Source organism: Triplophysa dalaica, chromosome 1 (genome assembly GCF_015846415.1).
Source record: "Triplophysa dalaica isolate WHDGS20190420 chromosome 1, ASM1584641v1, whole genome shotgun sequence".
NCBI classification, from domain to species: domain Eukaryota; kingdom Metazoa; phylum Chordata; class Actinopteri; order Cypriniformes; family Nemacheilidae; genus Triplophysa; species Triplophysa dalaica.
Window position 1 is genome coordinate 13,197,769 of NC_079542.1, and position 13,658 is coordinate 13,211,426.

Below are 13,658 nucleotides of genomic sequence, written 5' to 3' on the forward strand. Positions count from 1 at the left end.
AGAATTCCACAGATAAGTGTGCGGCTTGCACTTCTGAAGATAGAGAGCGGTAGATGCTATTCCTGCTAATGCAATATGGAAGAACCCGACTATCCATGCCAAAATACTAAGATAAACAGACAAGCAGGATTTTTCATTACGAAAATCTATTTACATTGTCACAAATACAATTTTTGAAATTACAAAGTTATTAAATCCACAATGAGAAATTGTTATATTGATGCATGCCTTATAAATCCCCACTAAAAATTACCCAATAAATTGTCCTTTCATCCTGCTTTAAATCCCCATTGAGTAGTGGTTACGCAGGCAAGTCTCCAACAGATCTGCCGTAACTGAAAGCATTTATGTAGCGTTAATGCAACATGTAATTGTGAGTGTGTTTTTGTTGATGCTGTGTGTACATCAGGATGTGCGGTTGTGTTGATTTCCATGTGTCAGCACAGCAGGCTCACATTCACTGTGCCAGCACAATGCTACAGAGACCCACAATGCAGCAGTCAGCAAGAGAAGAGAGGGGGAGGAGAAAGGAGATGAAGAGTGGGGGATGGGGGGTGCTGGAGGAGACTCTCTGTAGTGGAAGGATGTAGACGTTTGTAGTTTTCCTTTACAGCCACAAGAGGGGGCCACTACAGATGCCCCATGCAGAGCATGCACAACCAGACAATGCACAAGGACACACCTTTTTTTGAGCGTGGCTGTAATACAAAAATCTATAAAACACAATCCACAGGCCTATTTTAGAATAAATAGCTCGACATTTCTATTCTAAACCCACACTATTAATACAACACAGATCCAAAAGGTATAAACGTTTCATATGCATGTTCATTTTATGAGAATCGACGTACACACACACACACACACACACACAGGAAGAGGTCAGTCCACAGTCTTTTTTGTAATGGAGAGGATGAAACAATTTTCATTGTTTGTTATCGCAGGGATGTTAGTGTTGATGCTGTTGCTCACCTGCCTGAAAAAAGCCAGATCTTCAAGCTCAATATATCCAGCTTTGACCCTAACAGCTCTCAGCACAGCAACAGTCAGCTCAGCTTGTAAATCAACATTACGGCTAAAAGAGATGTTGTCGTACAGAGTAATGCTAAAGGGTAGAGATGACCTGTTTTCTCAGACAGCTTTTAATTCAAAAGCAGAGCTCTGAAATTGGGTTGAGGGCTGGTGTCGCTCCGACCAGGCGAGACTTCAACTTCCTTCCCACCAGGCAGGCAGAGAGACAGAGAACTCTGTTTCACCCCGTCGCATCAGTGCTGAGTTTGGCATGCTGCAGGGTCACACAACGGGGATGAGACAGTGTTATGCAACTGTTTGGGTGCTTCGATGTTAGTTTAGTGTGTGTGGAGTACCAAGACAGCGTGTGTCTTAAAGGCAGCAAAGCTCTCTTTTAGAACTATGTATCGGCCATGTTAGCGTTTGCGTGACAGCTCTCAGTTCCAGACATCCAAAACACACAAGTGTCCGACATCATCAGTATAGTCACCTCTGGAACCCTTAGGACAGAGGGAAAGCCAAAGAGCAAATCATTCTCAATTCATTTCTTTATCCCACTCTCTGTGTCCACTCGGTATCTCTTATGTTTGGTTCCTTTGTGAAATGTGTTGTGGAATTTAAGAAAAAAAATTATGTTAGGTAGAATTACTCAAAAGGTAGAATATCTGCAAGTTCCGGTTAAACATCTACCTGAAAACCAAAGTACATACACAAGACACATTATCTCATCCGACAATGTAATTTAATATCAATACATTCAGTGGCTTCTAGAAAAGTAGGAAGTGCATTTGGCACGAAACACATTTAAATAACAGGTTTATCGGTTGCTGTTTGTGTTCCTGACGTTTTCACCAAAAGGCAATTGAGAATTGAAAGTGTAGTGACCACAAAGTGGAATTTTACTTGTTCACATTTCATTAACTCTCTCTATAAATGCTTACTGGTCAAAAATATGTTCACTATCCCTGAGGTATGAGTTGCTTTCTCTCTTCCAAGAACTTGTAGGTCACCTTGCCAAGAGTTTACTTCTAATATTTTGAGACTGTTTCAGTTTCTTTTAAACCAATCAAAGCACTCAGAATGTATTGTTGAGGGAAATTGCATATGAATCTGGAAGGCGTATGGTTTAGTATATCACTGCTTTTTCTTTATATTTAAAAGTCTCTGCTGTCTTTTATTGGAAGTTACTTGTTTTCTTTTCTTTCATTTCCTTTTTTCTTTTTTGTTTCCTAATTTTCTTAATCCCACAACTCTTCTTTCTCCTCTTTCTGTTTTTGCAGATGTGGGGAATCATGTCTGTATACTTCTCTTTTCTATATTTGTGTGAATTTAGAACTGTCGAGATGTATCACAAGGTGAGGATGTGATAAAATGCTGAAGTTTAGTTGCTTTATTACCAGAACTAATGGCAGGAAGTGAGCTGCATCGAATGAGCATTGCACATAACAGTGTGTGATGGGCTGTGATGATAGCAGATGGATGGAAGGATAGTATATGACACTGCAGCATGTGTTGCAACAACTTTAATGGTATTTTTTACAGTACATGAATCCACTGAGAACTTCTGTGTTTATTTCTGAAATGTAATAATTAAAATAAATGTGTAAAAAAATTACTTTTTGTGAAATGTAAGAAAACATTTGATCACAGTTGATATTTGCCATGATTGTTGCACTATGTACTACTATACTTTATATAACCTGATATAAAACTAATTTGTTGCTTGTGTCGGGAAAAAGCCACTACTACTTTACTGTTTATTTAAACAAGCAACTAAATATAGTATAATATGACGTGATATGATATCATATCATATAAAATCATATGATACAATGCAATGCAATGCAATGCAATGTTATATTATGTAATATAATTATATTTTTATGACAAGCCACTATAACAAACCAAGGATTTCCACTGTCCAGCATCAAATCATTCAGACCTTGTCTCATGCACAAATAAGCTGATGCAGTATCAGGTTTTTATATATCTTCACTAACTTGTTTGCATCAGCTGTGCTCAAGATGTTTTGATATAGCAAATGTTTTCACTCTTTTGTTCTCTCCCTAGTTTTTCTCCTCTGCAGCTCTGACATGCTGGTTCAGGGTTGTTGAAGTCATGACAGAATTTCATTTCTGGCTGAAGCAGATCTGCCCTGTGCCTGCCCTCAACACCTGGGGGCATTGTGCTGAGGGCATATGGCAGGGTGGAAGTAGAGGAGGTGAGAAGTGTGTGAGGTTCGTATAAGGGAGAATTTTTTTTAATGAGCATCGACCAGCAGACTGTAATCAGTGATCTCCCTCTGTCACTTACCTCATAGTGAGTCTTTTTGTTTGAAGTTAAACCCCAGGTTTCCCTAGTGTGCCAACTGCCTTTCTACCCATTAATTCTCTCTTAACCTGTTAAGTGTATTCTGTAACCAATTCCTGCCTGAAGTTTGGAACGTTGGACATTTCATGCACTTTATGGCCACAATTTCCCCTTCATGTGGCGGGGCTAAATTTGTTAGACCCAGCAGAAACAAATCGCCAAATATCTGCCAAACAAAATTTATTTCCATAAATGTACTTCGTTAGTAAAATTGAGAGATGTTCTTTGTTCTCTCTCTCTGTCTTTCTACTTTTCAAGTTGACCTGTTCTTTAAGGCTATTAGATTGTACTGTTGCTGATTAAACTCACCAATGCAGTGATCTAGTGCATTGTAGTATCAAGAAACTCTTTCCTATTGCACAATATATGAGAGTGTTGAGAGAAAACAGAGACGGAGAGCAGTTTAATTTCAGTTTCAGGCCCTGTGTCTGTTCTGGGGGTGTTTACGCTGCACTGTGTCTGGAAAACTTGAACAAGCTTATAGATAGGGGCAAATATAACCAAAAGATATCAAAAATGCCTTTGAGTTTCCCTTATAATATATAAATATAGTATACTTATAGTATTAAACAGATGGCCAAAGTTTATTTCAACTATTTCAACTATAGAAAACAGCTCATCTGGGAATATTTAACACATTGGTCGACATGTTGAATTGCTTGAGTCCAGGGTTGTATTTGTGTAGTTGTTCTCATGTTTAGACTGAATGCTTTCTGTTCCACTCAGACTGTGTGAGAGAGATAGTACTGTAGGGCTTTAACATCACATCTTTATCAGTGTTTAACACTGTCTGTGTGATTGCCAATCCCACAATGCTTTGTGACAAGCTCAGTGAAAAGACAAAGCAAGAAAAAAATGCTTACTTTGTTGGTGTAGATCGTATATAATACTTAAATGTATTGTTAAAAATAGCTCCAAATAGTTCCTAGTAAGTTCCAAATGAAGTTCCATAGATACAAACTCTGTACCTGTACACAATGACTTTTAACAGGAGTGGCCAATGACGTGATGTGACAGATCATCATAGAGTTTACATCAACCAGAACTGCAGAACAGATAACTGCACCCCTCATACATGCCATGTAAACAGTCATGAACTCTTATCTACCCACACACCCTGACAGACATACAATTCTCTAACCCACACTCTTTCCCTCATCTCCCATTCTTCTTCTTCCCTCTATCCCCACTGTCATCAAATTGATAAATAATTTAGTGTGACAGGTTCTCTGGCAGCTCTGTCTAAGTAAGCAAAGCCTCTGATTTACCTGTGTCACCCACATGCTCCTAAAAACCGAGGTCTATGTTGCTTTAGATTCAATGTTTTTATTGAAATTTGTGAATTTAAGTCAAACTACTACTGTATGTTCAACACACGAGACAAAATCATCCCATTTCTAGGATGTAGTTTTGAGTAGCCGGGGTTTTTAAAGCGTATGCAGAAGTAGTTCTGATGAGTGAGCACTGCTACTTCCCTTTGATTACATAATAACTGTGTGGTTTCAGATCCATTGTAAGAAGCAGACTGTTTTCTATGGTGAAGAACAAGAATTTCAGATGTCAATGGCTTTCTAACCCGCCTGCAATGTTCTTTTTCTCAAGGTGACCGAGTTCAACATAGTTTTAATATTTAATCTTAAACACACAGGCATGCCGCTTATGTTCCCATTTCCATTGTTCATGTTCACCAGATTGCAGAAGGGAACAAGACTGTTGGTGATTTAATCTAGTTCAAGCTGCTGATTTTATTAATTACTGTTTTGGAGATACAGATATGAGGAATGAGGTGTGTTTGTTCGAATTAGTGTTTGTATCTGTGGCGTGTCGTGGATTTCTGAAATAAGGAGGCAAAGTCCCTTTTTTTGTTAAATGCAAATTCATGCTCCGTAGGTAATGGCCGTATTTCAGTACTGTCCACTATTTCCTACATAATATCAAAGCAAAAACTTAACTATTTAACAATGTTGCTAATTTTGGTATTTGTATGAATTTGTACAATCTAATTTGTACATTTCAGAACAATTTGTTTTCGTGCCAGTGACGTGGTGTGGGCTCAGTATTGATTTTTCTTTTTTCTAGTACTAGAAAAAGTCAGCTTGCAAAATGGTTACGAATTCCCGTGAGGTCATTGGTATAGAGCTTGTTAATCGACGTCATGCCACGTTGAATGTTGCCCCATCTTGGGAGGATGGCTGCTAGTGTTCAATGCAGTGTTTTGTTTTTCTTGTTTGATTAGGAGTTATAACTGGTAGGTCGGTCTTGCTGTGATAAAAACTGCAATAGTATTACGCAGAGTCGTTCAAGAAACGCCCATGGTTCTTCCGAATCAGCTCAATGAGAATAAAATGAATTCAAAGGTGGCAAAATATATTTCCTCATGTAATCATTTGAATAGATTAAAAGTAGTTAAATAGAAAGTTTGCCCATAAAGGAAAATTCTGGCATCATTTACTTACCCTCTTGTCATTCCAAACCTCTATGACTTTGATTCTTCTGTGCAAACCAAAGAAGATGTTTCGAAGAACGGTGGTTACCAAACAACACTGGCCACCATCGACTTCTATTGTATGGACACAAAACCAAACATTTCTCAAAATGTATTATTTTGTCCTGCACATAATTTAAGAGCAATTTGAACTCATATCTTATGCATTTTTATATTTTTTTCCAGATCTTTTGAGGACTTACAGCTCACATTGGCTTCTCACAAAACGTCAATGGTTGGTAGTGCGTTTATTTGAAACAACATTTTTAACAAATTGAGTCTTTAAAATGATAAAATACAGCATATCCTTGCCTTAGCAGCTGCAGTCTCTGTAATGCCTGCAAAGAGATGTGTAAAACATCAGACGCCACGTGCACCAGTTGGGCTGGATCACAATGCTGTTCAAGGCAAAACGAGCTCCTCTTGGCACGCGGCTTGTGGTTCCTCCTGCCACTGTTTAATGGTCTAGAATGATTAAATGTCAGGGTATAAAATTCTCTCTCCCTTAAGCCATTAGGGAATGGAGTAAGGGGGTTGGGCGGCACAACAATGACACATCTCCCCTCAGTCGCAAGAGGTGTGGGGAATGGACAATAATGACAGATGTAACAGGTTAATGAATAGCGCTGTGATTGATTGACATGTGAGCTGATCCGCTCATTCCCCGCCCTCTCTAAACAGACACGAGACCAAAGTAACAATTTTGGGATTATGTCATACATTTTTTTCTTACTCTCGATTTATTTTTGTAGCAAATGCTTGATGAATTCAGATTAAAGGAATCATTCTGTCATGAATTCACCCCACGTCAAACATTAAATAGTAAATAATTAAGTCGTAGATAATAGTAAATAAACAAAAAAATAAATATTTTGATGGTAATGATATTCTGAAAACCAGCCTTTTTTGGTAAAATGTATTTTTTTGTCTAACTCTTAACTTTGTTACTTTTAAGGGCCGTTTAAAAATCCCACTTTATTATGCATTGGAAATAACGAAAGAATGTCGGCTAGGTAGTACTTGCGTTAAAAAAAGATCTACAGCAGGATATAAACTACTGCCCAAAAATTGACATACTGCCTCACAAAATAAACTTTAGCTGTGAATCAGAATGAAACTTAAAATATCTTTACTAAAGTGGCTAAAGGTCGGTAAAGTGAATGGCTCAAGCCACATGGTCAAGACGAACTGCTTTGACTGCATCAAAATCTAACACTATGGCAAAACGTGCGATCACGCACTATGACTGGGTGTTTACTCTTTGCTCTGACAACACACTACAACACTGAAAGTGATGGCATAAAATAACAAGTCAGCATGCTGTCTTAACTTAATAACTATCATTTTCTAAATCAATGCTGATTAGTGCATTTTGTCTGAAACCGAAGCGTTCTTTACCTACTTCCTTCTCATGGTCTGTAGCCAACTGAGACATATTGATAATTGAATTCAGTATGAACAACAGAAATATAGTGCGACATAATAGTAGAAAAGAGAAGTTGGTCTGTTGATCTAAAGGAGGAAATAATTCTGCCAAATGTTGCTGGTAGAACAACATGCTGTTATTTGCCGCCTTTCTAAAAGAACTGTGCTCTGCTACTACAACACTGAAAGTGTGTTTTTGTCTCTCTCTAGTGGTCAAACAGAGGATAAGCCCTTCGCTCCGCGTCGAATCTGCCGCTGTCGATGTGAAAATCATGCAACAGCGGCGTACTGGGTAGAAGATCAAGCTGCAGCAGACAGAGGACCATGACAGACCTTAAAGCGAGCAAAGAACAGAAATATGATCGACAGCTCAGGTACATCTCTAGCGGCTCTTTATATCACAGAAAACGGCATTAACGTGCACAATGATTATCTTTTAGCACTGACACTAGCCTTTTGTTTTACATTAGCGCATGAAAACACACAGGCCCAACATGACAGTAAAATGAGACCTTTTCATTTCAGATACCTGGACAATGTGTCACGAGTTACCTAGACGATCTTCCCTAATGTATTTAATATCTAACGCTAGTCTGATAATAACTATTGTAACATATTGTAAAGCGCTAGTCTGTTGTTGTTGTCCTCTGTCTGTTTTACCAGAGTATGTTATAATCCTACGTATGAAAGTCCCTGCGAAATTTACCACGGTATTAATACAGCTACCATATTTATCCATGTCGTGTTTGTTTCAGGTTGTGGGGAGATCATGGACAGGAAGCTCTTGAAAATGCTCATGTGTGTCTCATCAATGCCACTGCATCTGGCACTGAGATACTCAAGAACCTTGTTTTGCCAGGTATCAGTGTTTATCACTACATATTGAATCGTGACACTTACATTTCTCTGTGTGTGCCGATGCATTAACGTTCTGTTTCTGCTCTCCTTCACAGGCATTGGAGCCTTTACTCTAGTTGACGGGCATAAAGTGTCAGGGGAGGATGTTGGAAACAAGTATGTATATTTAAAGTCATTCCTTAGTATTTACTTATCAGTTATGCTAAATTGACACTTTCTTAAAGATATTAATATACATATTCAGTAATGTCTATTAATACATGATGATACTTTCATTTTGTTTACTGCAGCTTCTTCCTTAGCAACAACAGTATTGGAAAGGTAAGCTCTGCAGTGTGTTCAAATTATGCTTAAAATATCTCTAAACTGAATGCGATCTACTTATAAATCATATAATGATTATTTTGCAGAACAGAGCTCAGGCTGCAACTGAACTACTGCAGGAGCTTAACGGTGATGTGTCTGGAAACTTTGTGGAGGAGGTCAGATTTTGTCATTGCTATTAAAATGTAGTATTTCAATTGATGGTCATATTTTTATATAAATATTAAATTGTTTATTGTTTCCTATGGGTTGTCTGTTTTACATCACGTTTCCTTTTTTTCATCTTTAGAGTCCTGATCAACTTTTGGACAATGACCCTGAGTTTTTTCACAGATTTAGTCTGGTAATCAGTGTGCAGCTTCCAGAAAGGTAATAGCTCTTAAAACAATCTACTTCTTTGGTTTTAAGATGCTGGTTTTGTCAATTGTCATGTATTTTATTTTGTCTTACCTTGACAGCACATATTTGAGGCTGTCTACTGTGTTATGGGAGGCTGGTGTTCCATTCCTTGTATGTAGAACATATGGGCTTGTTGGTTACATGAGGCTAGCTGTGAAGGAGCACACAGGTAGACAAATGGTTCTTTGTTGATTGATGAGTTTATCTTTCTTTTCTGTTATTGAAGTTATCTTTGAAAGGGCATGAGAATTATTGAAGATGTTTTTTAAAATGTGTCAAGTTCAGTTATCCATCTGTCCTTATAAACGGGCACAGAACCCTTAGCTTGCATTAATATGCAGGGCTGCCTTAAGACTAACTAGACAGCTCACTGGATAAACAACATTTTCTGAAACTTGACTATGTTAAAATGTTAACGGGCCTGTCTTTGACTTTGATTGTAGTGGTTGAGTCTCATCCTGACAATGCATTAGAGGACCTTAGGCTAGATCAGCCATTTACAGAGCTTAAGAACCATATAGAGTCCTATGACCTGGACAACATGAAGAAGAAGGTGAGATGAAAAATGACGATTACCACGTCAATATTGTAATTGCTGATTCTTTGTTAATTGTAAATGACTGTCGGCCTACATTTCGTGTGTTTGTTTTAGGATCACAGCCATACACCCTGGATTATTGTTGTTGCCAAATACTTGGAAAAATGGTATAGTGAGGTAATTCTTGAAATGTGCTTATAACAGTGGTTCTCATCTCTAGTCCGCATTATCCATTTTTGCCCCAACACTGATAAAACACACCTGTACAAGCTAATCAATGTCTTCAAGAATAGACGTGTTCAACCTAATGTGTGGCCTATCGTATTAAAGTACTGCAAGAGCGTTTCAAAAGCTTACAGTTTGAATCACTCTCGTGGTACTTTAATGTCATACGTCGATAGATTTGCGCTGCGCCGAAAATGATGTCTTCCTGAAGACATTTGATTCACTTGGTCAGGTGTGTTTTATCAAGGTCGGGACTAAACTTGGAAGGATAATGGATCTCACAGGCCAGAGCTAAGAACCACTTGCTTATAATATGTGCTTAATGTGCGTAAGACCTCACTAATGTTAAAGCTTATCATCCTATGTGTCCTCTGGTTCAGCACAACTCAGAGTTACCGAAGAATTATAAGGAGAAGGAAGCTTTCAGACAACTCGTCAGAGAAGGTCATTTAATTGATTGTAATCATACTGTCATATTTCAGCCATTAGTTTAGCTTACCTCTGTGTTTATGAGTTTTTTTCCTGTTTTCTCAGGAATGCTTAAGAATGAGAGTGGAACACCAGAGGATGAAGAGAACTTTGAGGAGGCTATCAAGAATGTGAACACAGTTTTAAACCCCACCAAGGTAGATCTTCTCACCTCAAAGGTTATCTGCGTGCTGTGCTGTACTTTAATATGTATTGACCTTTGTTTCTCATCCTCATATAGATCTCTAGCGCAGTGGAGGACATTTTTAACATGGAGCAGTGTGAAAACATTACCTCGCAGGTTTGAAGCTTTCTGTTTTCATCCCTTATCTTATGTGTGTGTTATATGCAACGTTTAAACGATAACTTCATTGGTAGCAGCTCTCATGGTGTTATGTTTATCTTTTTCCACTGGATTGGTTTTGCGTGTTTAACATAGAGCCCGTCTTTCTGGGTGATGGCACGTGGAGTGCGAGACTTTGTTCGAAATAAGGGAAGCGGAAACCTGCCTGTGCGCGGAATCATCCCGGACATGATCGCTGACTCAGACAAATTTATCAAGTTACAAAATGTGTAGGTATTATTTTTTTTTTATTAGATTTCAAACTACAGTAAGTCAGAAAAGTTCTTGTTGTAATGAATTAGTGAAATTCTACAAAGCGACTTGCACTTACGCACTAAATTATGGATCATGATAAATGGATATTGATCAGATGTGTGTTTTAAGTGAGTTTATATTGTTATTAATACTCAAATGATTTTTTTGTTTGGCTAACCGTGTTCACTTTGGATGACTCCAGAACTTAAGTACCGTTGCTTTAGAGATTGTGTTGGTACACTAGGCTGTTTGATACAAGGGCATTTGTTTGTCTCCTTCAATTTCAGCTATAGAGAAAAAGCAATGAAGGATGCTACAATCGTGTCCAAACATATTGAATCTCTTTTACACTCAGTTGGAAAGGTATTTATATAATTAAACATACTGAGTTGTGATAATAGCACTTATTATCTTGTATGTGCACGCTAACGTTTACCTTTGGGGTTGATTGGCTTCATGATGCTACTAATAATGACTGTATGTTTATTTCAAAGACTCCAGAGAGCATCTCAGAACAGGAAATAAAACTCTTCTGTGAGTACTGCTATTGTTCAACATGCATATTACTACATGAACAATGAATGTTCCAGTACAAAATATTCATCTAGGATATCTACGATAATTGTATATTGTTCTGGCGTTGTGTGGAAATGGTAAGTCTGTGGCATTTTATTCCCTGCAGGTAAGAATGCAGCTTTTCTCAGGGTGGTGCGATGCAGGTCTTTGGTAGACGAGTACAGTGTAGATGCTTTTAACAAAGATGAAATCAGTAAGTATTAAGTTCTCTGTGGATTCTTTCGATGGCTTGTGGTTTATTTCTCAGAATGGTTATAAAGGTTCATCATCAGTAGGTCATGTATGTGGTTAAGTGGTTATTTCTCTCTCCACAGCCTCCTGCATGGGCTGTCCTGACAGTGAGATGGTCCTCTACCTCATGCTCCGCTCAGTTGAACGCTTCTATCAACAACACTCACGTTACCCAGGTCACTACAGTTTGTATTGATATGTCTATGAATGCATCAAAATATACCTTGTTTTTTTTACAAAGTTATTACAGGTAACTTGTGTCATGTAAATACAATGTCGATGGTGTATATCAAAATACTATGGTATTACCAAAATAAAGCTATTTGTTAAAGTACTATATGCGATCATATGAATTGTCACCATTAAATTACAGTGCCACTGTTTTTTTTTTAGGTGTCTACAATTACCAGGTGGAGGAAGACATTAATAAACTGAAGCTTTGTGTAAATAGTCTTCTACTGGAGTACAGTCTGAACGTCAATGTGAAAGATGATTACATCCATGAGTTGTACGTTTCACCCTTATATGTACTTGACGAATATTTGTATGAAAATATGCTTTATAACATTGACAGTAAAAAAGCGCACATGCTCCCATGTTTATTTTGTGTCTTCCAGCTGTCGTTACGGAGCTGCCGAGCCACACACAGTCGCTGCTTTTTTGGGAGGTGAATATGAACGTGCTTTTACATAACAGACTACCTGGTCACACGCTCATGCATGTGATGGCCACTTGAACTATATGGATTTTATTTGTAAGTAAGATCTCTTGTGGTTTTCCTGTAGGGACAGCAGCTCAAGAAGCCATCAAAATCATTACACATCAGTTTGTACCTTTCAACAACACATTCATCTATAACGCCATGGCACAGACTTCTGCGACTTTTCAGCTGTAGAACAATCTTCTCCATCTGGTCATCATTCCAAAATCTTCCATTTCACCTATTTGTGCATCAAAGGGGCGCTCAAGTTTGTTTCTACTTGTATCGATTAGATGTTGTTGCTCTGACGAGAATAAACGGTGTATTTAAAATGCTTTTGTTGTAGTTTGTCTGCTCATATTCCCATGATTGAATAAGGTTAAACAGATGATCATATGTGTCTGTTCACTAGCGTGGTATAAATGACTTTTTTATAAAAGTGTGACCCATGGTGGTAGGACAAAACTCACCTGGACCGTGCGTCCAGCTAATTGTTACATTCAGTTGCATGACTACTTTTAAATTAAGCTAAATGAGAAAACATGTGTCCCCGGTAAATGTCCTCACCAGCAATTTTGCGGTTTTACAGCTTTATATTTGGGATACCAAGTCTTGCATTTAGTTTGCGTGTAGTATGGTACAAACATGTGACAATTTGACATTGTAACTGAAGAACTACTGTTTATGTAAGCCAAATATTTTCTATGTGTCTTTGTTACACCAAGGACCGGTGCGGTGAGCGGCTGTTGTGTGTTCGAGTAAATTACAGAGCGATTTCTAGCTGTAGGGTGGAGTGCTGTGTTTCTACGGCCTGTCTAGAAAGCAGAAAGCTCTCTGTGGTTTAGGAAATAGGTAGGTTTACCTCACAAAGTCTAGACGCAGAAAGAACACAATCAGTGTCACAAGCTTCTGTTTTCATTCCCTGTCCTTTTTTTAAATGCCAAGAAGTTTAGGTGGTTTGAAATGTCGAGACAGTCGTCAATATGTTGCTGTGTGTTTTAAAGCCTAAATCCAGCGGAGGGCACCATTTTCCTTTTTTTTAGCATGCATTCTGCCCTCAAATGTTGTCCCTTTTTTTAAATGAACATTCCATAGAAGAGTGAATAATTCATAACTGCAGGCTGACCTTAAATTGATTGGGCAGGACAATGTTAATAAGAAACCAGCTGATGTTGATCAGTTACTTCATTGGGTTCGCAGAAGCAGATTGTGAAGAACGTTAAAAAAACTCACTGATGTATAAAGATTGCGAACTATGCAGAATGTGCATTATAAACTTTCTGTGAGGTAATATCTGGGCCGTGTTTATAAATGTTGAACTCAGCCTGCAGCAATTGAATGGAAATTCCCCCCAAGGAGATTCTGCTCCTTCTGGACAAAGATTGACATTGAAAGCACAGCTAAACAGTCTTTCTCTATTCAGCCATCCGATCGATACCATCTCACTGAA

At 38.2% G+C, this 13,658-nt stretch overlaps 1 protein-coding gene across 1 annotated transcript; it reads left to right on the plus strand.

Moving 5' to 3' along the window:
- The first annotated feature begins 7,525 nt into the window (after positions 1–7,525).
- LOC130429760 (NEDD8-activating enzyme E1 regulatory subunit) lies at positions 7,526–12,543 on the plus strand. Its single transcript, XM_056758515.1, has 20 exons — positions 7,526–7,665; positions 8,047–8,150; positions 8,245–8,305; positions 8,440–8,470; positions 8,560–8,631; positions 8,763–8,842; positions 8,932–9,041; positions 9,316–9,425; positions 9,525–9,587; positions 10,016–10,079; positions 10,170–10,261; positions 10,345–10,404; positions 10,543–10,676; positions 10,989–11,064; positions 11,196–11,235; positions 11,384–11,470; positions 11,592–11,684; positions 11,902–12,016; positions 12,126–12,175; positions 12,294–12,543. Exons 1-20 carry the CDS (start codon positions 7,616–7,618, stop codon positions 12,401–12,403), a joined length of 1,602 nt encoding a protein of 533 aa, XP_056614493.1. The 5' UTR covers positions 7,526–7,615; the 3' UTR covers positions 12,404–12,543.
- The last annotated feature ends 1,115 nt before the right edge of the window (positions 12,544–13,658 follow it).

Coding starts and splice junctions, on each gene's coding strand:
- LOC130429760 (XM_056758515.1), top strand. CDS start 7,616: ATGACAGACCTTAAAGCGAGCAAAGAACAGAAATATGATCGACAGCTC. Junction 9,426..9,524: donor TGGACAACATGAAGAAGAAG/GTGAGATGAAAA, acceptor TGTTTGTTTTAG/GATCACAGCCATACACCCTG. Junction 11,685..11,901: donor ACAACACTCACGTTACCCAG/GTCACTACAGTT, acceptor TTTTTTTTTTAG/GTGTCTACAATTACCAGGTG.